This window comes from Trypanosoma rangeli (assembly GCF_003719475.1).
Source record: "Trypanosoma rangeli strain AM80 chromosome Unknown Tra_15.4_contig_00012, whole genome shotgun sequence".
In the NCBI taxonomy this organism is placed as follows: Eukaryota; Euglenozoa; class Kinetoplastea; order Trypanosomatida; family Trypanosomatidae; genus Trypanosoma; species Trypanosoma rangeli.
In genome coordinates this window covers 18,655-41,933 of record NW_021705756.1, presented here as the reverse complement: position 1 = coordinate 41,933, position 23,279 = coordinate 18,655, and the positions used below count along the sequence as shown (strand labels likewise).

General features: G+C 43.3%; 16 protein-coding genes across 16 annotated transcripts, besides 16 other annotated features; 12 read left to right on the top strand and 4 right to left on the bottom strand.

Moving 5' to 3' along the window:
* Positions 1–22: part of a microsatellite that runs on past the window's edge.
* Positions 23–380: 358 nt separating this feature from the next.
* Positions 381–415: a microsatellite.
* A 172-nt stretch (positions 416–587) lies between these two features.
* Positions 588–1,931, bottom strand: TraAM80_00672 (uncharacterized protein; the record flags this gene model as incomplete). The annotated part of the gene is made up of 1 exon (XM_029377743.1): positions 588–1,931. One exon carries the CDS (start codon positions 1,929–1,931, stop codon positions 588–590), a length of 1,344 nt encoding a protein of 447 aa, XP_029242402.1.
* An 85-nt stretch (positions 1,932–2,016) lies between these two features.
* Positions 2,017–2,049: a microsatellite.
* A 64-nt stretch (positions 2,050–2,113) lies between these two features.
* Positions 2,114–2,152: a microsatellite.
* An 82-nt stretch (positions 2,153–2,234) lies between these two features.
* Positions 2,235–2,265: a microsatellite.
* Positions 2,266–2,441: 176 nt separating this feature from the next.
* TraAM80_00671 (protein phosphatase 2C like protein 2/3) lies at positions 2,442–3,320 on the bottom strand (the record flags this gene model as incomplete). The annotated part of the gene is made up of 1 exon (XM_029377742.1): positions 2,442–3,320. One exon carries the CDS (start codon positions 3,318–3,320, stop codon positions 2,442–2,444), a length of 879 nt encoding a protein of 292 aa, XP_029242401.1.
* Positions 3,321–3,567: 247 nt separating this feature from the next.
* Positions 3,568–4,902, bottom strand: TraAM80_00670 (serine/threonine protein kinase TbPK6; the record flags this gene model as incomplete). Its single annotated transcript, XM_029377741.1, has 1 exon — positions 3,568–4,902. The coding sequence occupies one exon, from the start codon at positions 4,900–4,902 to the stop codon at positions 3,568–3,570; it is 1,335 nt and encodes a 444-aa protein (XP_029242400.1).
* A 198-nt stretch (positions 4,903–5,100) lies between these two features.
* On the bottom strand, positions 5,101–5,472 carry TraAM80_00669 (small nuclear ribonucleoprotein; the record flags this gene model as incomplete). Its single annotated transcript, XM_029377740.1, has 1 exon — positions 5,101–5,472. One exon carries the CDS (start codon positions 5,470–5,472, stop codon positions 5,101–5,103), a length of 372 nt encoding a protein of 123 aa, XP_029242399.1.
* Positions 5,473–5,502: 30 nt separating this feature from the next.
* Positions 5,503–5,547: a microsatellite.
* A 416-nt stretch (positions 5,548–5,963) lies between these two features.
* Positions 5,964–6,545, top strand: TraAM80_00668 (uncharacterized protein; the record flags this gene model as incomplete). The annotated part of the gene is made up of 1 exon (XM_029377739.1): positions 5,964–6,545. One exon carries the CDS (start codon positions 5,964–5,966, stop codon positions 6,543–6,545), a length of 582 nt encoding a protein of 193 aa, XP_029242398.1.
* Positions 6,546–6,756: 211 nt separating this feature from the next.
* TraAM80_00667 (ubiquitin-like protein) lies at positions 6,757–7,644 on the top strand (the record flags this gene model as incomplete). The annotated part of the gene is made up of 1 exon (XM_029377738.1): positions 6,757–7,644. One exon carries the CDS (start codon positions 6,757–6,759, stop codon positions 7,642–7,644), a length of 888 nt encoding a protein of 295 aa, XP_029242397.1.
* Positions 7,645–7,951: 307 nt separating this feature from the next.
* Positions 7,952–8,887, top strand: TraAM80_00666 (cell division related protein kinase 2; the record flags this gene model as incomplete). The annotated part of the gene is made up of 1 exon (XM_029377737.1): positions 7,952–8,887. The coding sequence occupies one exon, from the start codon at positions 7,952–7,954 to the stop codon at positions 8,885–8,887; it is 936 nt and encodes a 311-aa protein (XP_029242396.1).
* A 184-nt stretch (positions 8,888–9,071) lies between these two features.
* Positions 9,072–9,110: a sequence feature (A-rich).
* A 56-nt stretch (positions 9,111–9,166) lies between these two features.
* Positions 9,167–9,910, top strand: TraAM80_00665 (uncharacterized protein; the record flags this gene model as incomplete). Its single annotated transcript, XM_029377736.1, has 1 exon — positions 9,167–9,910. One exon carries the CDS (start codon positions 9,167–9,169, stop codon positions 9,908–9,910), a length of 744 nt encoding a protein of 247 aa, XP_029242395.1.
* A 304-nt stretch (positions 9,911–10,214) lies between these two features.
* Positions 10,215–10,238: a microsatellite.
* A 27-nt stretch (positions 10,239–10,265) lies between these two features.
* TraAM80_00664 (putative Mitochondrial elongation factor G) lies at positions 10,266–12,506 on the top strand (the record flags this gene model as incomplete). The annotated part of the gene is made up of 1 exon (XM_029377735.1): positions 10,266–12,506. One exon carries the CDS (start codon positions 10,266–10,268, stop codon positions 12,504–12,506), a length of 2,241 nt encoding a protein of 746 aa, XP_029242394.1.
* Positions 12,507–13,013: 507 nt separating this feature from the next.
* TraAM80_00663 (cytosolic factor SEC14) lies at positions 13,014–14,198 on the top strand (the record flags this gene model as incomplete). The annotated part of the gene is made up of 1 exon (XM_029377734.1): positions 13,014–14,198. The coding sequence occupies one exon, from the start codon at positions 13,014–13,016 to the stop codon at positions 14,196–14,198; it is 1,185 nt and encodes a 394-aa protein (XP_029242393.1).
* A 13-nt stretch (positions 14,199–14,211) lies between these two features.
* Positions 14,212–14,251: a microsatellite.
* Positions 14,252–14,884: 633 nt separating this feature from the next.
* Positions 14,885–14,923: a microsatellite.
* Positions 14,924–15,106: 183 nt separating this feature from the next.
* Positions 15,107–15,126: a microsatellite.
* A 354-nt stretch (positions 15,127–15,480) lies between these two features.
* Positions 15,481–16,083, top strand: TraAM80_00662 (putative translation Initiation factor eIF-4e-like; the record flags this gene model as incomplete). The annotated part of the gene is made up of 1 exon (XM_029377733.1): positions 15,481–16,083. The coding sequence occupies one exon, from the start codon at positions 15,481–15,483 to the stop codon at positions 16,081–16,083; it is 603 nt and encodes a 200-aa protein (XP_029242392.1).
* A 35-nt stretch (positions 16,084–16,118) lies between these two features.
* Positions 16,119–16,138: a microsatellite.
* Positions 16,139–16,403: 265 nt separating this feature from the next.
* Positions 16,404–16,856, top strand: TraAM80_00661 (small subunit ribosomal protein S27Ae; the record flags this gene model as incomplete). The annotated part of the gene is made up of 1 exon (XM_029377732.1): positions 16,404–16,856. One exon carries the CDS (start codon positions 16,404–16,406, stop codon positions 16,854–16,856), a length of 453 nt encoding a protein of 150 aa, XP_029242391.1.
* Positions 16,857–16,882: 26 nt separating this feature from the next.
* Positions 16,883–16,921: a sequence feature (A-rich).
* A 202-nt stretch (positions 16,922–17,123) lies between these two features.
* Positions 17,124–18,071, top strand: TraAM80_00660 (DnaJ chaperone protein; the record flags this gene model as incomplete). Its single annotated transcript, XM_029377731.1, has 1 exon — positions 17,124–18,071. One exon carries the CDS (start codon positions 17,124–17,126, stop codon positions 18,069–18,071), a length of 948 nt encoding a protein of 315 aa, XP_029242390.1.
* A 354-nt stretch (positions 18,072–18,425) lies between these two features.
* Positions 18,426–18,481: a sequence feature (A-rich).
* A 693-nt stretch (positions 18,482–19,174) lies between these two features.
* Positions 19,175–19,216: a sequence feature (A-rich).
* A 177-nt stretch (positions 19,217–19,393) lies between these two features.
* On the top strand, positions 19,394–19,966 carry TraAM80_00659 (uncharacterized protein; the record flags this gene model as incomplete). The annotated part of the gene is made up of 1 exon (XM_029377730.1): positions 19,394–19,966. One exon carries the CDS (start codon positions 19,394–19,396, stop codon positions 19,964–19,966), a length of 573 nt encoding a protein of 190 aa, XP_029242389.1.
* Positions 19,967–20,347: 381 nt separating this feature from the next.
* Positions 20,348–20,370: a microsatellite.
* A 95-nt stretch (positions 20,371–20,465) lies between these two features.
* On the top strand, positions 20,466–21,440 carry TraAM80_00658 (ribonuclease H; the record flags this gene model as incomplete). The annotated part of the gene is made up of 1 exon (XM_029377729.1): positions 20,466–21,440. The coding sequence occupies one exon, from the start codon at positions 20,466–20,468 to the stop codon at positions 21,438–21,440; it is 975 nt and encodes a 324-aa protein (XP_029242388.1).
* Positions 21,441–21,904: 464 nt separating this feature from the next.
* On the top strand, positions 21,905–23,149 carry TraAM80_00657 (putative GPI transamidase component Tta2; the record flags this gene model as incomplete). The annotated part of the gene is made up of 1 exon (XM_029377728.1): positions 21,905–23,149. The coding sequence occupies one exon, from the start codon at positions 21,905–21,907 to the stop codon at positions 23,147–23,149; it is 1,245 nt and encodes a 414-aa protein (XP_029242387.1).
* Positions 23,150–23,279: the final 130 nt, after the last annotated feature.

Genomic DNA, 23,279 nt, shown 5'->3' with positions numbered 1-23,279 from the left:
GAGTTACATGGAAATAAAATAAGAAGCTTTTTTTTTTCTTGGCGTGTCTTCTTATATAAATTCCTCTTCTTTACATGACTTCCATAGCGTCTGGTGTGGAATTCAACATGGTTAGTGATATGCCATAAATGTGCCTAGCCCTTTTAAAGGCTGATCATGAAAGTTCAAAATGGGACCAACAGAAGAAGGAAAAAATTCACGGTGAATCGGACTTGACGCAATAAACATCCAGTAGAACAAATTTTGTCCCAGTTTTCTGCATTCTAGTCAACATCCCCGCACATGCATACAGAAGGGGAAACAATCTGCACAATCCACACACACAGAGACAAACATAGGAAGGGAAAGCACAGGCATCTCTCCATTCCATAGTAGCATGCATATATTATATATATATATATATATATATATATATGGCGAACACCAGCACAAATGATTCAAATAAATGAACAAAGGGGCGGGGGGAAAAAAAACTTTTTTTTTCCTTTTCCTTTTTCCCTACTTGTAGGAACCCCAAAACACGGCAGACATTTTATTTCACCGTAAAGGCACGGAAAGATCACATGCACTCTATGACTTCATGGCCTCTACGTAACATCCAGTTTGTCACGTCTCCGTAAATACGCATCAAGTTCACCCCTGATACCACGAAACTCTTCTTCATAGTCTTGGCCTTCAAGTCGATAGAGGCGCAATTGCTCCTCCACCTCTGCATACAGTGCTTTAATGCGAACCAATTCGCGGCGTAATGCCTTCAGTTCAACCTGATTAAAACGCTCTTCCTCAGAAAATTTAACATTGCTGGACACAGTGCGACTCCAACAGCTATGCATATTTTCGATATATGCGGCAACCTCACGCAATGATGGAGTCGCTGAAAGACCCTCAGCCAAAGGCTTTTGAGTAGCAAGACGGGGAAAAGCATCCCGTCGTATCAAGCGTGGAACTTCGCATTCTTCAATTTTTTTAAAGTAAATCGCATCTGAAGAATAATCAGCATCTATAACTGTTTCAGTAATAAAGGAATGTTGATTACCAGCGGTTCTTTCTCGCGACAATGGATTTTTTTTCCGTGGTACAAAAGGGGCTAAAATGTGTTGGGTAACAGGATCATAAAAACGCTTGATCCAATCCATTTGGGGAAAACAAGACATTAATCCACCAATCAACTGTGTTGTCGTCAAGAGAATAGCTTCATCCTCATTATTGAACGGAGCGCTTCCCTGAAGTTTATTCTCTACATGAACCACAGCTAAGGCCCTCTGCGAAGGCGGGTCCGAAGCAAAAACAGGAAATATTAGTAGACTTGAAGTCGTTTTTGAACCATCTGCAATGTGCTGATTCAAGGCAATTCCACTCCCCAAAACGTCTGCATCCAAGGACCCCAAGCATTTATGACGCACCAACTGTGGGGGAAAAGAAAGATGAGCAGCGCAGTTAGCAATGGATATCATCTCATCATCTTTACGAACAAAAATATGGGCAAACGAGGCCTTCAATAATCTTGTTGAACCTTCTAAAATATTATACAAGGTGCACGCCAAACAACGTGAAACCTCCTTTGAGATGACTAGGTGTCCCTGAGGAGCTTTTTCTCTTGGAACTGGATACGCGCTGATGCTAGAAGGTCTCGTAACTACTGGTTTCCGTGTCGAAACTAAAGGAGGCATTCCTAGCGAGTGTTTCACCTGTTGAGTTAGTTCAGGTAATCCATCCGCCCGCCGAGGACGTTCCTTTTCACCAAAACGTTTTTGTATGCATGTTTTCTGATCAGAAAATGTAGTTGCTATAATGTCCACTGCCCTGCGTAATCTAAGAGTCAAAGGCACCATTTGATCAGGGCGCAGCCCTTGTTCTGTACTTGAAAGTGTATCAATAATATCAGCTAACAGTTTTAGTTCATCTAACTGTTCATCTAGCTCGCTTGTCATCCTTCCAGTGTTAACAATAGCAATGAGTACGTGTTTCACACCCCCCCCCTTATGCTTGTTTTGATTGATGAAGCCCTTAACACAGAAAAAAAAAAACATAAACAAGCAAAAAAAAAAACACACACACACACACATTCCAAAGCAAGAACAAAAAGAGGGAAAAATACTTCAAAGATACAGCAATATATATATATATATATATATAGGCATACAGATAAATAGGTAGACACATAACCTAAATAAATTTAAAGCATAGCGATGACAAAAAAAAATACAAAGGACTTATCTACACATAGGGTAGGGACACAACACACCAACAAAACAACCAACAGAAAAAAAAGAATAAGTAATACGTACGCCTAACGCTCAGTACATGAGTGAAGAGAACTTGAGGAAAGCTTCCTTCTCCCCAGCTCTCCACGAACATTCCCACGCACACAAAAAACATACAACAAAAAAAAAGACAAAAACACATTCACTATAAAGTCCTATATGGTCCGATCTTTATCATTAAACCTGAAAGAAAAAAGCTGGTTTGAATTGGGCCACAATAATCGTCATATTATCACAGCCGACCCCTTGTACCCTGGGAGCTATACACTTATCCAATACCATTTCACACACCAAACCAATATCACCATCTGTTTCTTTAAGACCCCTCTTGACAAGATCACAACACTCTTCATTAGAGAGAACATCCCAAACTCCATCACAAGCAATGACAATAAATGCATCTTCGGAACTCGATCTACATTTATTCACCTCTGGCAAGGCCGTAACCATTTGTTCTTCCCAAGACATTTTTGAATTCTCCTTGAAATCAAAATCACCTATTGCCCGGCTAAGCGCAATCGTGCCATTGATACGTTGGCACTGAACAGTTCCACCCGCCTTTTCAATTCTTGCCTTCTCTGTAGCTACAGTAGGTTTGTGATCTCTACTCAATGGGATAACGGTGTCTCCTCGAAATAATACCGCGCGACTATCACCAGCATTTGCACACACAATTTCACCTTGAGCTAACAGCACACAAATTATGGCTGTACCTCCTTCTGATCGAAGTGTAGGCATTTCAGAAAGCTTCTGATCTAAAGATAGAAAGGCCTTTTTAAACGCCTCATCATATATACCTTCACGGTATTCTGGCGTAGCCATAAGTTCATCAAGAATATGTCCACTACAATACTTCGCAATTTTATACCCATTGTGTCCATCAAAAACTCCAAAAAACGCATGGTGTTTATTACCTTCAAGATTTAACTGAGCCACATGAGCATCCTCCATTGTCTTGCGCCATCCTTGCATTCCACAACATCCTACTCGCAAATGTGAAGTTTCAAACGTGCTAGTATGCTTTTCTGTAACAGGCTTAGATAGTGTCTCGCCCATTTTCCTAGTTAAATGAATATAAGGAAATATATATACCAAAGAAAAAAAATTTTTTTTTCTTTTCTTTAAAAAACAATATACGCCTTAAAACATATATAACTACATATGTACATTAATCACTTCACAGTTGAACTTCAGCATCAACACAGCCCCAATGATTGTTTCTAAAAACAAAAAAAACGCCCAAGAATAGCAAAGTTGGAGTCAAAGAAGACAAACCTCGTAATAATGCAACTTTTGCATAAAATCAATCCTCATCAGAAAAGTCCTGCAACTCATGAAATCTTCCAAGAGCCCCTGAAAGCGTTGTGGACTGGCCTCGGTCAGATAACTTGGATGTAAAACCAACGAATACAGCTTGATCCTCTCTAGAAACAGTAACAAGCGGTTGTTGTTGGATGGCCGCATTATCAGGTGCTGGTTCAAAATACTGTCGATCCCTTGCATGAGATAACTGGACATAAAATGGCGCCTTTTCGTGGCGAATATTGTCTGTAACAGTAACCCCATCAAAAAAACGATGCCGCAAAATTTCTTCAAATCCATAGCGTTCTTCTGGATCAGCAATTAAATGGGAAATTAAATCAACAACATCGGGTGATAACGCATCAGGTTCTTGAGGAAAGCCCAAGTATTCCTTGAAAAGAATTATTTTTTTGGCTGTAGCAGTTTTACTGTCACTATAGAATGGTGGATATCCACAAAGCATTTCGTAAAGAATAACTCCAACACTCCACCAATCACACGAATAACTATAACCCCGGCCAAGCAAAACTTCAGGAGCAATATATGCAGGAGAGCCAACAGTTGAAAAAAAAATGGCTCTCCTTTCTTTCTTATCCTTAAAACGAGACATTGTATCGGCACTATCATCACATATGCCTATAATATTTGAACGACAAAGGCTTTCCAACCACTCCGGATCTCTTTTTGACAAACCAAAATCGGCCAGCTTTATATGACCATCTCGATCAATAAGAATATTATCAGGCTTGACATCCCTATGGACATAGCCCATCTTATGAAGTGAATTCAAAGCCAAAACGAGCTCTACTATGTAGAATTTCGCTGTGCTCTCCGAAAAGACATCTTGACGAATTAGCCAAGATATCATATCTCCTCCAGAACAATATTCAGTTACTATATAGAGATATTCTGGATCCTGAAACGTTACCACAAGATCTGTAACCCAAGGACAACCTGCCCGTCTCTGTCGCAATTTGGCATCCGAAAGAAGATCACGTTCAGTATGAATATTAAGAGACTGTTGCCGTTGTATAATCAAGTCTTTACGAATTTTCTTCATGGCATATATGACTTCGGGATCATCGGGTCTCCAGCACTGATAAACCTCAGCAAAAGAACCTCTTCCAATGACATCACCCACACAAAACTCATCCACAGAATGTTTCTTCTGACGAGCATGTGAATGCTCAATTGCAAAGGTTTTCCTATCACCCATCAGACCACGAACATAATACTCACCTGTATACTTTTTGGCTACAACTACCTTGGCATCGGTGGCAACCTTAGACTTGGCCTCCTCAGCCATATTTTGTTCCTTTGGTATTTCCTTTTTCATGTTCTTGTTGTCGTAGAGCAAACAGATATATATATAGAAAAAAATATATATCTCAACAAAAAAGTATTGAAACTTTGCACTACACTGATTATGAGTTACTCACCATGAAAAAAAAAACTTCCAAAAAAACACAATCAGTGTAAATTCAACAAAAAAAAGAACTTATTGTAAATATTCAAAGATGTTTTTTTAGCTTTTCTACCTTACTTTTTTCGTTTTTGTAGTTTTTGATGTGTTTTTTTTAAATCCTCTCGGCCGCCTTGATTTCAAGCTATTCTTGAGAACCCTGTGAACGCTTGGATTCTCCCATTCCAAATACGTGGCTTTTCGTATGTCCGACGGAAGATGTATCAAGCGAACGTTTGTCCCCTTCAAAAGGACACGGCATTCTACTGATAGAGAAGAGTCACGTCTTTGACAACGCACATCAGTCAGCTCAACGTCGCCGTGAAGCATATCCAGACGAGAAAGCTTTCCAGTGTAAAAAGCCCCATCAACTGTCTCAACTTTGACAAAAAAACCCATCGAATCCATCACTGCACGCAGCGGCGCCTCCCCCTCCTCCGTCATCCTTTTCTATTTCCTATGCGTTCAAGACGGAAAGAAGAAAAAAAAAACTCAACAAAAACTGGACAAAAAAAAAAAGGATAACAACAACTACCAAAGCTGCGATGCCACGCCCACCCCAACCGCAAGGCGCCGGCTTAAGATAATCATTGGGGGGGGGGCGACGTTGAGACCGGCTCGCCAAGACCTCGCACCCAGCTCCGTGTGCAGAGGATGGCGTCTTCCGCCCCCACCCCACTGGACAGCTGGCTGTGCCGCCATGCCCGCGTGCTGGGTAGCCGTCGGGCGCCGGGCGTTTTGCCGCTGTTGTTGCTTGTGGGGGGCCGACGCCGCCATGCAATACGGGGGCTGGCCGCTGCCGTCCCTATCTCCTTTCGTTTTTTTCATTATTATCATTGGTTTCGTGCCGTTTTTCATTTTGGCTTCCCTAGGATAGTCTCAGCAGGTTCTGAGTTTTTTTTAAACAATTTGCCTCAAGTCTTTTTACGGCGACAATGCCATACGTGGGTAAGCAGGAAAAGGGGGGCACACAGCTGGTGTACGCGGAAGTAGTGGTATCTTTTGCCACAGCCATCGGGCTATTTGCTTTGACAGTTGTGCAACTTCTCTATCGTACAACGCGTCGTGCTAGACGGCTGTGGCGAGCTGAGAATCAAATTAGATTTGATGGGGCGCATTTTTTGAACAGGCCGGTGGGAAATGCTGGACGAAAAATAATAGAAATTGGCCTAAAAAAGCACGCAAACAAGGAGATTAAACCGCCCTCTTTTGTTTTGACTGCCGTTGTTGCTAATGACAGAGATGTCAGGGCGGATTGCCTTTCTATGCTTGCAGAGACGCGGCAAATATTTTGCAAGCGATACGGTGATTCGGCACGTTTAATGTCAATGCGATGTTGTTTATCCTGTTTTGAAAACGCGTTACCACCCAGCCAAACGGAGGATTTTTTGCGTCTTTATGAGAATGTTTTGTTTGGTCAACATCGAGTTGACGGGATTTGTGATACTCTTACTAGTGATGATATTAAGTTTTTGTATGCTTTTTTTCATAATACAATACTGAAGGAGATCCAATGATCGGATATAATGCGAAATTATATATATATATGGTGAAAAATCCCATATGGATGTATGCTTCCTTGGATGTAAACTTTGTACGCTTTTTCTCTATATTTTGATATTTTTTTTAAAGAAATTCTGGTCCTGAAATTGTTTCTTATTGCTGTGTTTTTGATTCTTTTTAATGATTTTTTGAAGTTTTTTTTTATATATACCAGTTATTGATCTCATGAGCGTTACAATCAAGTTGTCAAACGGCACACAAAAAATTGTTGAGGTGCCTGACTTGAATATAAGCGTTTCAAGGTTTAAGGAAATTGCGTCTTCCGTTACAAATATTCCTGCCGATGAACAAAGAGTTGTATTTCGTGGCAGGGTATTAAAAGACGGCGACATTCTTTCTGAGATGGGCATGGAACATGGCCAAGCAGTACATATTGTCCGTGGTCAGAAGAGCATAACACCTCAAGTACCTCCTCCATCTACGCAACAATCAACAAGTGTACAAGATACTCAAATAAATACGGCCGCACAAGCGAGACCGGAGGCTGTCAATCCGTACGCAGCTTTAGCAGCGAATTCACCTGCGATTGGAGGTTTTCCCACAAATAACCCTGGAAATGCTTACGCCGGCATGCCGTTTTCTCCCGAGTTTCTATCCACTGTGTTGCAAAACCCAGCCTTTATGCAATACATGGAAACTATGATGAGAGACCCTCAATTTTTACAGCAGGCGATGCCACAAGCGCAATCGCAATCGCAATTTCCGTTTGGTGCTAATGAAGGTGTGCAACGAGCCTTAAACAACCCCGCGTTTATGCAGCTTGCGCTCCAAATGATGCGTGAACCATCTGTGATGCAACAAATGGCTCAATCGTTGCGTACTGGTTTTCCGGCTTTGAATACCCCTTCCTTTGGACAACAAAATACACAGCCTACGAATAATATACAAGGTGCAGGTTTTTCCCAGCCACATGGGAATACCCGAGACCTTTATCAAACTCAGCTTCAGCAACTGAGAGACATGGGATTTCCAAATGAGCAGGCGAATCTTGCCGCCTTGGAGCAAGCGCACGGCAATATTGACTTCGCTATTGAAAGGCTTCTGAATATGTGAAAAAAAGCCGTATGAAATACCTGATAGGATGGTTTTCCCTTTTTTTTTGTCTGAAGTGAGCAACTATTTACCATTTTTGGTGCATATTTCTTTTTAAAAGAAATTAATTATAATGATTTTCATTATATCATTTTTGATTTTATTTATGTGTTTAATTTATTCAGTACTAATTGGAATTTTAATATCATCTTAATGGAAGCATGCTCCTTTTTTTTCTTTTCTCAGTCCTTTATTGGTTCTTTGCTCTTCTTCTCAAGGGAGGGGATAAAATAAAAACCTATAGGAAAAAAAAATTGAAGGAGGGAAAATGACTTCTCTCGGTACTTTGGCGGGTCGGCCTATTTCTTCAACCACTCGAGAGCAGTTTGAACGGTACAACCGTATGGATATTCTTGGAGAAGGGACATATGGTGTTGTGTATCGTGCAGTCGACAAAGTTACAGGACAGATTGTGGCTTTAAAGAAAGTACGATTGGATCGCACAGAGGAAGGAATCCCACAGACTGCTCTTCGAGAAGTTTCCATTTTACAGGAAGTTCATCATCCAAATATTGTAAATCTGCTTGATGTTATTTGTACCGATGGCAAGCTTTATTTGATTTTTGAGTATGTTGATCACGATCTCAAAAAAACACTTGAAAAAAGGGGTGGAACTTTTACTGGACTTCTTTTAAAAAAGCTTCTTTATCAACTCCTTGATGGCCTATTTTTTTGCCACAGACACCGAATTGTGCATCGTGATCTCAAACCTGCCAATATTCTTATTACAAATGATAATGTTCTCAAGATTGCTGATTTTGGTTTGGCCCGCACATTTCAAATTCCCATGCACACTTATACCCATGAAGTTGTCACATTGTGGTATCGGGCTCCGGAGATATTATTGGGAGCGAAGCACTATACTCCTTCTGTGGATATTTGGAGTGTTGGCTGTATTTTTGCGGAATTGGCTCGAGGTAAGGTTGTTTTTCGTGGGGACAGCGAAATCGGGCAACTGTTTGAAATATTTCAAGTTCTTGGGACACCAAGGGATACTGAGGGATCATGGCTGGGAGTATCTTCTCTTCCTGATTATCGCGATGTATTCCCCCGTTGGGCCGGAAAATCTCTTGCTCAGGTGATTCCACAGCTTGACACTGAGGGAATTGATCTTCTCTCACGAATGCTCAAGTATAACCCTGCTGAAAGGATATCTGCAAAGGAGGCATTGCAGCATCCGTGGTTCAACGACGTTAGAGTGTAGATGCGTAATGCAATGTAGATGGGGATTTTTTCCTTAGATCTTATCTTGACATTTTGGGGCACTTTGTTCTTGGTCGAGATTTTTTACTGTTTATTATTATTATTACGTGTTCTGAGGCACTGCAGCGAAGAAAAAATGTTTGAAGTAAACGAAATTCCTTTTCGGTTGTTTTGTCTTTTGAATGTTTATGCTTTAACTTTCTTTTTTATTCTTTGATATTTATATTTGTCTCAAGTCATTCAAAAAAAAACTGTTTTTATTGTCCTAAATTGGAAGGAAATGCCTAGGCTTTCTGAGGAAGAAGAAAAACTTGCTAGAGCCGCACTTGAGGAGAATGATACGTTGCGTCGGATATTGCAAGATTCTCCCAAGGGTGGCTACGCCCACGAGGAAGCTACTGTGATGAGTGTCGATAAGGCTGATAGTGTATTTACACTCAAACGTGGAAATGACATTTTGAAAGGGGAAATTGTGGCCTTGCAATATCAACTTGATGCTTCAGATGTCAGTGCTGCAGAGACTGTTCACAAGTTCAATCAATTACAGAGCAAAAGAGCACATTTGAGAAATGAAACTCGGAGTCTAGAAAATATTGCGAATCATCAAGCACCAAAAGTAAAGGAGGCAAATCGTATTGTTCTTAACCAGTTAGCAATGAAAAGATCATGTGATGAAAAAAATAGGGCATTAAGAGAAGAAGTAAAAAGGCTGAAGGAATTTAGAGAAAAAGGAATGGAAAGGCTTTATGCTGCCCTGCGTAAGGAGGCGCATCTCAAGGAACAACTTGAAAATACTAATTTGGCGTTACATAGTTCTGATTGTCAGGTACTTAAGAATGCCATTCTCTCGAAAGATAAGACAATTAGAATGCTGAAAGAGGAAATTGAAAAGGCTCGAATCACACAAGGAAAACAGACAAATTATGGGAACGAATACTATGATGATACTTTGGCAAAACTACGCAAAGAACACGATGATCTTTGCGAGCAAATTCAAGCGCTTCAAATGGTTCTTCAACGCTAACTCCGCATTTAATTAAAAATATATCGTCAGGGATCCATGTTGTTAGTTTATGAAGTTTGATGTGCTGATGTTGCCGTTGTTTAGTTGTAGGCTTGTGTCTCTGCGTGATATATATTATTTTATTTTTGATTTTTTTCGAGTTTGCGTGTGTCGTATGTAAGTAGAAGGCCATGTATTTATCAGATTTATCAATAAGCGTTGATTTTCTTGTTGATCGTATGTATTTCTTATATGTATATAGAATGCCTCGTTATTGCCTTCTGGAATAGATTTGAATTTACCTATCCATACCTGTTTGATTTCTTTATTATTATTATTATTATTTATTTCTGTATTTACCAGTTCACAATCACCAATGCGGCGTTTTGGCATAATTTCTTTGCGGCAAATCAATGCAGTACGCTTTGTGACGCCCCAATTTTTGAAAACTATTCCTAAGCTGCGAAATATTGGTATCAGTGCCCATATTGATAGTGGCAAAACGACGCTAACGGAACGCATATTATATTATACTGGTAGAATTGGTAAAATTCACGAAGTAAAAGGGGGAACAGAGGTTGGAGCAACTATGGACTCTATGGAGCTTGAAAAAGAACGAGGGATTACTATTCGTTCCGCAGCAACCCATTGTCAGTGGAAAGACCATTTTATTAATGTTATTGACACTCCTGGACATGTGGATTTCACCATAGAGGTTGAAAGAGCACTGAGAGTTCTTGATGGGGCTATTATGCTTATGTGTGGTGTTGGAGGTGTTCAAAGTCAAACGCTTACAGTGGATCGACAAATGAGACGATATGCTCTGCCGCGCATTTGTTTTATTAATAAACTTGATCGTGACAATGCAAATCCTCAGCGGGCACTTCAGATGGCAAAGGAACGTCTAGGTATAAATGCTGCTTTTATTCAGCTAAATATGGGGATAGCGCAAGATTTTGAAGGTGTTGTCGATGTTATTGAAGGTCGTGCTGTATATTTTGAGGGTGTCAATGGAGAAAAAGTCAGGTTTGATGAAGTTCCTGTATACCTCAAGGATGACTTGGAGGCAGCAAGAAAAGAACTTATTGCGAAACTTGCTGAATGTGACAGTGAAATGGAGGAAATTTTTCTTAATGACCAGGAACCAACTTCGGAAATGATTCATGCAGCTATTCGACGTGCGACGCTGGCCAATAAATTTGTACCTGTGTTGCTGGGTTCTGCTTATCGAAACAAAGGTGTACAACTTCTTCTTGATGCAGTTTGCCGGTATCTTCCGTCTCCTATGGATAGGAAAAATACTGGTTATGTGCTGAAAAAGGTGAAAGATGAAGAGGGAAATGTTTCTAATGTTAAAGGAGATAAGATTGACTTGTTGATGGACGATGAAAAACCACTCGTGGCATTTTTGTTTAAGCTAGAAGAAACCAAGAAAAATGGTCTTTCAAATTATGTTCGCGTTTATCAAGGGAAAATGCGGAAGGAGCACCTTTTAAACGTTCGAACTGGTAAGACCTTTTTGCCTTCAAAGCTTGTTCGAATGCATGCTGATTCCGCTGAGCAGGTGGATGAGGCAAAGGCCGGGGACATTTGTGCAATTCAAGGGGAAATCGATGCATCATCAGGGGATACAATTATGAGAGCAGGTCCAAAAAGTGGAGTGCTGCTCTCTTGTGAAGATATGTATATCCCTCCGAGAGTTATTTCTTCTTCTATCAAGGTGAAAGACGATAGGGATTTGAACAGGTTGCGTGACCGTATGGGTGCATTTATGCGTGAGGATCCCACTTTTTCCTTTTATCGTAATACTGAAACCAATGAAGACATTCTGGAAGGTATGGGAGAGCTGCATCTTGATATTTATGTTGAGCGCTTGAAACGTGAGTATGGTCTAGAGGTTGAGCTTGGAAAACCTACAGTCAACTATCGAGAAGTGATCACAGAAAGAAAAGAGTTTGATTTTGTTTTTAAGCGACAAAGCGGTGGCGCGGGCCAGTGGGCACAATTAAAAGGTTTTATTGATGTTCTCCCTATTAATATGTCAGCGGAGAAAGGCGTGAAGAACAAAGTTACTGTAAGTTGTTCTAATGGTGATATCCGTGAATCCCTTCAGAAGTCTGTCATCAAACAATTGGAGCGCAAAATCTTTGTAAAGGGTGAATTGATGGGAGCACCAGTGTGGGGAGTACACTTTCATCTTGGTGGTGGTGCTATGCATGAAGTCGATTCAACTGACATGGCCTTTAAAAATGCGACACAAGAATTGTGGGAAACACTCTTGCCCCAGCTTAAACCTACGCTGGTAGAGCCATACATGGATGTAGAAATCACAGTTCCAGCGCAGTGTATGACTGAGGTGGCAACCGAATTTGCAAAGCGGGAAGGTATTGTTACGGAAACCACTGTCAATGGAGTAGATGCGGTGATTCGTGGAGAGACGGCGCTAGACACAATGTTTGGCTTTATCTCCGATCTTCGGCGTCTCACAAAGGGGCAGGGAGACTTTGGGATGCAGTTCAAAGAATACCGGCCTATGCAACCGTACAAGGCCCAAGTCCGCATGGACGAGCGCAACAAGGAAGTTGGTCGCAAGTTGTACAAACTTAGTGGGGAATGATTTTTCTTTTTTTTTGACCTGAAGAATGGCTGCATGCCAAGTGTAGGTTAAGAGGCGATGAGAGGAAAGAAGAAAGGTAAAGTAAAAAATGGAGGTAATGTAAAGACTTCGAGAAAATACTGGAAATTACAAAAAAAAAAGACTATTACAATCTAAGAAAGTACTAAATGAATTTTCCTGACTTTGAGTTCCTGCTTTATGGAAACACGACTCTTCACACTTGTGACTTTGCTACTGCATTTTATTTTGATTATTACGTATTGATGGAGGTAAATGGGAAATATGGATTAGACAAACAGAGAAAAAAAAACTTAGATATGTGGTTTGCTGCATTTATTCCTCAATTCTGTGTTTTATGTGTGCTCCAGACATTGGGTGTCTATTGGTATTATTATTTTGTTGACGTTGTTGTCTTGTGGTATTTCAACGACATCAAAGTGTGTTAGGGGGTAACTCGGCAAGAAGCAAGGAGCGTAAAATAATAGAAAACACAAATATAAAACAATAATGATGTTTGCTCCACTCGATAAATCCTCGGTGAAGTTGGGCATGCGAGTGCAGAACCGCGCCGGCCTTACTGGTACTGTAAGATGGATTGGCAATATAGATAAGAAGCAAAATCCACTTGGTGTGAAAGGAACCTACGTCGGGGTCGAGTTTGATGAGCCTACACTGTCGCCAGACCGCCATGATGGGTCCTGGGGAAAACAGCGCTACTTTACATGTTCCCCTGGAAGAGGTGAGCTTTTAAAACCCAAAGCGATTTACCCAGAGGCAAACCCCAAATCTGTCGCGATCCTTCGGCAACGCTATGGAGACAAGGTTGCAGATTGGCATGACTTTGAACTGGTAAAGTTTTCCATCGCTCGCAATTTTGAAATGACTGCAGTATATACTATGCTTGAGAATCACTTTGAGTGGGTAGCAAGTTTTAAACCATCCTGTGATGAGTACTTTCCAGATTCCATGTGTGAGGATTACCCGTGTGGTTACAGCGGTGCAGTCGACTATGATAATAACATTATATATTGTGAGCGTCCTGGTAATGCAGGGAAATGTACACCTGCTGCATATATGGAGCGCTACTCACATGCTGTTATGACGCGTTGGCACGCTTGTGTCATGGAAATTGGGAAAAAGTTAATGAGGGAAAACAATTACAAATTTAAACGTGTCTGTTACGTTGTTGATCTTTCTAATGTTGGATTGACTATGAACCGATCTCTTATTGCGTTCGGGCGAACAATAGCGGCACTCGACCAGGCGAATTATCCAGAACACTTGGGGCGATTGTTACTTGTGAACTGTCCGAAATTTTTCCGTATGCTATGGAAGGTGTTTCGTATGTTTATTGATTCTGAAACCGATAAAAAAGTTATTTTTGTGCCGCCTGGTGATGGGGTGAATGTGTTAAAGCGCTATATGCGCGAGGAAGACATTCCTGATTTTGCCGGGGGACCCAGTAAGGCATGGCGGTCTAACAATTGCCGCATTGGATCAGCCGATCCTCTCAAGGTATTCAAAGGAGTGACAACCATACCAAGCGTCACGTCAGATGATCTGCTTGAGGGTTTTGAGGAGCCGGATGAAGAGGGTCTTCCGCAGGAAGATAAAAGGAACAACAGTTGCGGTGGTGTGGGCTCCTCCGGATATACTTCGGAAAGCAGCAGAATGAGTGCTTCACACCATTGAGGGCTCGCGTTAATTGTTCATGGTTTTGTGTTGTTGTTGTTGCTGTTTTTTTGGAGGATGCCTAAACACCTTGTTGCAGCATCAGAAGTTGACCTCCCTTACGCTACCGATGCTTTATTTTTATGTGCTAAATAGATGTTTGCTGATTTTCGCTTACCTAATTGTTTTTACGCATTACAACAACTACCCCAGTCTTTTTCACTACGGACGCTTTAGCAGGTACAACAGCAACAAGCGCCAACACCACTGTACATAAGGAACATTTTTTTTTTCTTTTGCTTGATAAGTGATGCCCCGCATATGCGTTGTAATTTCTGGATGGTTATGTGGTTTGAGGCTTTATCACCATTTTTACTTTTTTTCAACCTTCTGTCTTGGTGGTTGTATAATAATTTTGTTTCCATGTCGTGATGTGTGTAAATGCGATTGAGGCGGACGCCCTTCCAGGTCTCGATGAGAGAACTGTTCTGGTGTCTAGTTGCCGCTATTGCTTTCCGAAGCCGATTACAGCGTCTTGACCTCTGGTTTTATAAGATACCGGTTTGTTGGTTAACTTAGAGCCTTTCTCCGTGGCGAGGGAGGAGGATGAAGGATGGATGTGGGAATCAAAGGGAAATAATGACCATTCTTACGCCTGCGTCTGTGCACTAATTCATGCGCAGCCTTTTTTTTCCCGTTAGCGTTGGTGTTTGTTTGTTTGTTTGTTTGTTTTTTTGGTTGTTTGTCTGCTCGTGATAGCGTTCCTGAATCTTCATCTTTGCCATTTATTGGTTTAGCATTCATTCGTTTCCTCCTGAGTCTTGTTGACTCTGGAGTGCGTTCTGGCGTGCAAGCATCTTTACTTGTTTTTTTTATTTTTGAGGGCCTCTCTTTGTGGTTGCCTAGCGGAGCCGTTTTCGCTGCATGCGTATATATATATATCTATATACGCGTCAGTTTATTTAATTTTTTTTTTTCGCTTCTTCTTCCCTTACTGACGACACGGTGTTCTTAGTGCGGTGTGTGCGTGGGACGTTTTTGCATTGGTTTCATTCTTTTTTTTTTTGGGTGTTTTATTGCCGTCCCACTTGGCCTTCAACTTCCGAGGAGGAGTCGATATAGCGCCACACTTCAGTTTATTGTTTCTTCTGCCGTATTGAGTGCTGCTTTTCCCACACACACACGCACGCATCTACACGGAGTAGAACGTGCTGTAAGCGTATTTTTGTTGCCTCAAGTAGCACATTGATACATTGAGGATAAAGAGGGCGGTTCATCCTCACAATTGGTAACAATACCGAGAATGACAGAAGCAACTCACGCCCTCAAGGACCCATGGTTTCTCAGCTACATTCCTCAGCTTACTCCAGACGTCGTAAAGTATGATTTTAAAGGGGACTGGAACAATGCAAAACAGGCGCTCCAGCAGCCGCTTGACTACGTTCGTACCGTGGAGGAGCTCTGGTCGACCATCAATTCGCTACCGAAGTTACACCAACTTGGAAATGGTAGCACATTTATATTTGCTCGTAACAATGTTGATGCAAGCTACGAAGCTTTCCCACATGGCACACGGGTTCTCGTAGATCTTTACAATGCATCCGCTGCGGAAAAGGGCGTGTACGTTGTACTGAGCAGCGTTCTAGGAGAAGGACTGGCTCAAGACGTTTGCAACGGCAAAACGGTGTGCGACGTGCTGCGTCTTTCCTCACGTCCTAATCAAGAGTCCCCGGAGTTGGTGCGCTTAGAGGTGTGGCTCAGTGACCAGTCGTATGCCAAGGATGTAACACTGTATGTCAGGAAGGGGCTGATTGAAGCTGGTTTGAGTTCTACGGAATTTATTATTGGTGAGTCAAGCTTTGAAAAGGATACGAAGAAGCACTCAGTGCTTGGTGCAAAGAGTTAGTTGCGGAACCTTCTCCATTTCCCCACATTTTTTTTTGTTGTGTGTGTGTGTGTGTTGGGGGGGACCTGACCGTAATGTTTGTATTCAGTTGGGAGGTGAAGTGGGAATCGACTGTGCGTACCGAAGATGGTGTTTTCACTTCCGCCAGGCTGTGGAGAGTTGCATAGAAACAACTACGGGCGATAACCAGCGGGATAAACGGAATGGTGGTGGTTTCTGTGGAACGCCTCTGTTGTAGTATGGCTGCGCACCTCTGCATACATCTATCTCTGTATCTATGTCACCCACTTCATCTATTTATATTTTAAACAGAAGGAAGGATGCAGCTTTTCGTCAAGTCGGCGTCCGGCAGGACCATTGCCGTTCAGGCTTCCACGCAAGAAACCGTCGCCAGTCTCAAGTCCAAGGCCGGTATCTGCAATGGCACCCTCTTCTTTGGTGGCCAGTGCCTCTCTGACGAGGCCATGCTCGCCGACTACGGCCTGCAGCGTGAAAGCACCATTCAGGTGATGGTTCCTGTTGAGGGTGGCAAGGGAAAGAAGAAGAAGAAGAAGGTCTTTACAAAGCCCAAGAAACCGACGCACAGGCACAAGCTGGAGAAGATGCGGGCGCTCAAGTACTTTAAGGTGACGGAGAACGACGACGGCTCCTACGAGGTGCAGCGCACCCGAGACGAGTGCCCCAATCCGAGCTGTGGGGCTGGCGTCTTCATGGCGCAGCACAAGGATCGCAAGTACTGCGGCAAGTGTTACTTGACGTACGCCGCCAAGTGATTTTTACAGCAGCATCACGACTTTCCTTTAAATGATTTTGTTGTTGTTTAATTTTATTTTATGTTCTCTTGTCAGTTGCTGATGGGCGGTTGTCATTTTCTTCCTTTTAGACTGGTTCTTTTGGGCTGTGCTGCGCTGTTGCTCATTTAGAAATTAAATTTGTATTATATTTTTGTTTGTTGTTGTTTTCCGTCTTTTTTTTCTATTGATTTATTTTTTCTACTGTTTTAGTGGTTAGTATTGATTTTCTTTGTTTTGCAGGAGTGCATGTCGAGTTGGCGTGGAAGGGCGTCCACCGTAGTGCGGTCCGGTGACAACATCATCCAAGGAAAAACAATGGGACTAGACGACATTGACGAGTGCGCTCCACCGTATCAAGGTACGCTTGTTACGGGTGAGTGGGGAGAGGTCCTCAAGGGAAAATCCGTCAATAAGGGCAACGGTAGTGGTGGTCCTTCTGCACCGGTGCAATTTGGTGATTTATTTGGTGGCCCTGTTTTTTCGAACAGCACGAACGTGGTGTCATCGGGTAGTGGTGTTGTCGGCGGCGTGAGGCTTGGTTCCAGCTCACCGTGCCACGAGTCGTCAGATCCGTGGGCCTGGACCTCCAGCACATCCCAGCAACAAGACCATCAACAAAGGCCACACACCCTCGAAAATAATATATCCGCCGCATCTAATGATCCTCTTGATACGTTCTTTACTACTTCTGTTCCCAGTGCGCAGCCACCAACGTCGGTGATACAAACTCAAAATTCACCGAAGAATCTCTTTGACTTTTCTCAACCGGCGGTGCGCGTCCGACACTCGGATGAGCATTCCCTCCTGGAGGCGTTTGAAAACCAAAGCAAAGGACGAAGGGCAGATGTGCGTGACGGTCCGTCTCTGGCTGTCCTTAGTCAGGGTTCCTCCAACAATGTGGTGAAAGCGCGTTTGTTGAAAATAATGAATTACTACGATATCTTGGGTGTCACCCGCGACGCCACGGAGCAGCAAATACGGCAGAAGTACAAGCGAAAGGCACTAGAACTTCATCCTGATCGTGCGGGTCGCAACCAAACACCAGAGGAGATGGAACTATTTAAAGTAATGACAAAAGCACAAGAGGTTTTGTGCGATGCGGAGGAGCGCGCGAAATATGACGAGGAGTTGCGATGTTCCAACGTCTGTGAGAGTGACGAGGCGCGGTGGCTTTTTCACTTACGCCCACAGTGACGGTGCCTAATTTATACCGAGAAACCTACAAAGAAAGACAACTATACGCATATACATAAGGATAGGTGGGACGCGGAACGTCGTGGAGGCGCTTATGTGTTCACAATCCAACGAGTGTGTCATGCCATGTGACGGAAGCAACCGAGCCGCAATAAAAGTAATCTGGCGATGATGAAACTATCCCAAGGTGTTCAATAATACGAGCGACAAACAGTCTAAGGGAGATACGGGGGGGGAAAAAAGTCTCTGCGTTTGTGCCCATGTGAAGAAGAAAGAAGAAAGGATGACGGATGTATGTGCATGCTGCAAAAGGTGGAGGGTGGCGAGGGGTAAGAAGGATATGTGCAAGAATAATTTTTTGTTTTGTGTTTCTTATTTCCTTGTTTTATGCTTGCTTTTTTTTATGTTTTAATTCACTATGAAATTGTGAAAGGTGGGAACATCACAGTAAATAGGGTGAAGGCAGAAGCACAACAACGGGTGGGGAGAACAAAAAAAAACCTTTTTTTTTTAAGGAGAACAATAGTGGGAGGATAAAAAGAGAAACCGTGTCTATTTGAGCTACAGAAAAAAACCAATAATGCGGCGCAGTTCCATCCTTCTGAATGCCACCTGGAGAGAGCAGGGTATTAGCTACTTGAAGTATCTTAACGTTTGCACTGAGGCTCTTCACAGCGCAGTGAAAGAGAGCCGCCGCGTAAAATACGAGCGCTACTCGGCACCTGGCTACGTCGCCCAGAAGCCTGACGGTGCGGGCGGCGTGGAGGTGATCAATAATGTTCCTTCGCATACCAATGAGTACTAACGAAGCCGAAGAGGAGGATTTGTGTTTCTGTTTCTGTGGGTGAAATTGAAGAGGATATATAAGAGAAGATGGTACGTGAAGCAGTCTGTGCAAGATTGGATGTGAGACTGACACAAGTGTAAGGGCGGAAATTTAGCAGTTGCGTATGATAGGGAGACTTCAAAATAGGGTGATATCATATATGAGAATGGTACGACTTCACCTCTGAGTTGCATAATTTACCCCATGGAACTGTGTTTGCGTGCATGTAGACAATATATATATTGTTCGTGTTGTTTCTGCCTTGGTACTGCGCTACTTTTTTTTATTGGTCTTTATTCTTTCATTCTTTTTTTTTTTTAATGGTTTCTATACCTTTACACTATTTTTATGTAAATAATGCCATATGCAAGTTTGCTTTGTGCGGTCACGTTGGGCACACTCTGTTGTTGAATGGTGTTAGAGGGGGCTTTCTTAAAGTAAAAAAAAAAAAAAAGAACTGTGGCCGTAGTGGAGGGACAAGCACATTTTTTGGGTGATGCCGTGGTACCTTAGTACCTTTCGTGTCAGCTTTTGCGTCATCTACTCTTACTTGGCCTATGTGCAAGTGCGGTGGATTGCTGAGGCGGAGGAACGCTATAGGCGTTCTCTGACGTGGAAGCCCGCCGTGGGCACTATATTTGATCACAAAATTGTCATGAAACGCGGGGGATCGAGCTATGTGCAGTATCGCTTTGAGGTGGGAGATAAGGAGTATGTGGGTGACAGATTTCGTAGCGGCGGCATCCACAAGGAGGAGATGGTGTCCAACCCGGCCCTCCTTGGTGCGGGAACGCAGCTGGTAGTGTACCACAACCCTGTCGATCCCAATGAGAGCGCCATGAAGCTGCAGACCGATCGTGGAGCAGAATCGGTGCTTTTTCTTGGTATTGCAGTTTCTCTTCTTGTGGCTTACAGGTCAGTGCGATGCGAGACGATACTGCCCAATATGTTTTACACTTTTCTCGGCGTGAATCGACGACTTGGTGGCATCACAGGTTTGAAGGAAGCTCGGGTTCATTCAAAGAAAAATATGAAGTACGGTAAAGGAACAGGTGCCGTATGGCAATAATAAGAGCATAAACGGTAGGGTGGATAGTGGAAAAGAGGCAAAGCGGTGAGTGGAGTCGCACTCGCTGTGTGGAGTGCCCATTGCCTTCCCACATAAGCTGATATATGTTCTGTGCATTTACCGTGATGTGTTCTCTCGTGTTGGCGAGGTTGCAGTCTTTTTTGTTGTTGTTTTGTTTGTCCAGTAAAGATGCTTTCAAAGAATGTGGTAGGTGACGGGAGACCACATTTCTTGTTGGTTGCGTGTGGATCTTCTACCGTTTTCATAATGTTGTCTTTTTTGTGTGTGTTAAAGTGTGTGGGTGTTTACTTTGCCCTGCACTTTTTCTCCATTGCGTTTCACGTTGGAACAGGGTATCACTGTTTTTCTTCTTTTTTGCTGTTAGTATTATTATTATTATTATTGTGTGCTTCTTCTCTTGAAAGGGGAGGTTAGCGAAAGACGGGGAGGTGAGTGGGAGTGATATCGCCAGGGAGAGAGAGAACTGCGAAGGTAACACATGGCTGAACCACGTTCTGCTAGCAGTAAGACTCTTAGTGGGGCGAAGCGAAATGGTACTAGCATTGAGTTTGATGTTGCAGAATTCATGCAAGCTATGGACTGCACAGAGAAACATACGGTATTAGGCATAGATGAGGCAGGAAGAGGTCCTGTTATTGGCCCCATGGTATACACAGGAGCCATGATTGCCCTTCACGAGCATGATCGTCTCGTAGAATACTGTGGGGTAAATGACAGCAAAGTGCTTGGGGAGAACCAGCGGAAGGCTGTGCTTCGTAAGCTTAAGGAGCTGAAGACCTTCAGGACCTTCACTGTTGTTGTCACACCCGATGAAATTGCCGCAGCTATGACAGGCATTCACGGCACGAATCTGAACACTCTTAGCCATAGTACAGCCATGAATATCATCTCCAAGGCAACTCTAGAAGCCACAGGAATGCTGTGTGGTGCCTACATTGACACTGTGGGTCCACCAGAGCCTTACCAGCAACGCCTTTCCGGACGTTTTCCGCATTTGCGCATAACAGTTGCAAAAAAGGCGGAAACAAAGTTCCCTATTGTGGCAGCCGCCTCTATAGTGGCGAAGGTGGAACGTGACAGTCACATCGAACGACTCGGCATTGACGTTGGCAGTGGATACCCAAGCGACCCCAAGGTGATGTCTTGGGTGCGGTCCCACGTTCACCGCTTTTTTGTACTGCCCCATAAATTTGACTTTGTTCGGCTGAGTTGGGGTCCCGTCGTTGAGCTTGCCAAAAACCCAGACGTCTGTGTCCCCATAGTCTTTGAGGAGGACACCAAGAGTAAAGCAGAAAAGAAGCGTGCTGCAACTGGTGGAACTAGCGATGGTAAAAAGCAGCGTCTTTTGAGCTTTGTTAAACCACCACCGCGCCGACACACGGTGTACACGCACCTGCTGAGGCTGAGGACGGTGGCGACCATCCAGGATACTCGGCACCCCCCACTGGTGTAAAGTTCTTGTAGATTAAAAGCTTCTGCATATGAAATTCTGTGGCTGTACCGTAACACTCTAGCTAATGCAGGCGACTTTTTTTTTTACTCCATACATATTCACACAAAATTTACATGATAGACATAGAGGGCTGTGTTAACTGCTTTGAAGAAGTGATATTTGTTGAACCAAGTCGGTGGTTAATAAGGATCCAACGGGAAGACACCGCATTTTTTAAAAAAAAATTCGTCTGCACTTGATTTCTCAGTTTAGTCCTTTATTATTATTATTTTTCTTCTTCTTTCTTGCTTTTTGCGTGCATATATATATTTATATGCCCCTATGTTGTGTTTCCTCCTTTTCTAGTCTTTAGTCACACTTTTATTTTCTCTGGTTGCGGACCACAAACATCATCTTCCACTCCGTGAAGTGGGAGCGAAAGAGAAAATCTCAATTGTCTTTTTTTTTGTTGAAGTGGACCGGGGATGTTGAGGAAGAAATCTCTAACACTGCCACTGATGGCAGCTTTGGTGACACTAACGGTGCGTTTGCTCACCTACATGCTCAAGGAGCACCTTTCACTTCCGTATCATTTTGGCATCACAACGCCCAATACCGGAGCTGAAACGTGGAAAGAGGCTGTCTTTTGGAAACACCAGTTTGGTGTTGTGCCAGACTATCTTGTTGCTGTGGTGCCCTGGTACGTAGAGTACATTCCACTCTTGCCATCTGCGGTGAATGTGAGCATTTTGTGCGTGTGTGATGCCGTGACTGTCTTTTTAGTCAGTCAATGGCCATCGGCTGTTCCTCAACTTGTTTTTACGCTGTTTGTTCTAAACCCAGCCATGGTTCTCTTGCCGGCTCTGGAATCCTTGGCACCCTTAGAACATCTGATTCTCACTGTCATCATTGAATGCTGTCGAAGAAGACGAAGCCAAGGCTGGTTAATCTATGTTGCGCGGATTCTTGCACCTGTACTGGGATTATATTTCATTGCCCTCACTGTAGCTTTGTGGTTTCCTGTCGGGACTTCAAGTTCAAGATCTGCGCTTGTTGGGGTCCTTCTGAGCGAGCTGATTGTGGGCGGGTTTGGTCTATTTTACCTTGTTTCCTGGGGAAGCGTGAGTGCTCGGACGTCCCTTTACTCACCACCTGACAATGGGGTGATGTGGTATGTGCGCCTCCTCATTATTCCCGTATTTGGGCAATGTATGGAGATATTTCAACTTCAGTTACCCGCGTTTGTGACGCTGCTCGTCGCGGTTGCATTGCCTTCTAAGGTGCCGGCGAAGACGTTGGCGTACGCAAACTCTGTTCCTGGGGACCGAAGGCTGCTTGTGGTTTTGTTTGCTGTTTGTGTTAGCAAGCTCTGTCGTTGTCATCTCGCCCTTCCGGATTATTCACTAGGGGTTTTCTTCATCTATTCCCTTTTGGATACAACGGGGAGAAACGGAAAGGGAGGAAAAGAGGAGTCGAGGCAGTCCATGTTTGACTGCATTCGCTCTGCCAATGTCTTTGTGCCCGTCTACACTTTGTTGCTTGTAGTGCCGCTTCAGTACAGTTTTTACACCGGCTGGGTAATGTGGGACACGGCGAATCCCAACTGGGTCTTTTTTCCGCAAGTGGCATTTGTCGTTGTGGGGGCAATCTTTATGCTTACATTTCTGAGGAAAGCGTTTGGCGTCATCAATGCAGAGACAGTTGCTGGGGATAAGCCAAAACAGTCATAGCGCACCTAGGCGTCTGCGCCCCGGGTCTCTCCCTGATGTGTGTGTGCTGCGGGCCCCCTCCCTTTCCCCTACCAAAAAAAAAAAGCTCAGCCAGGCGGCAGCAAAGATACCGTCATACATATGTATTTGT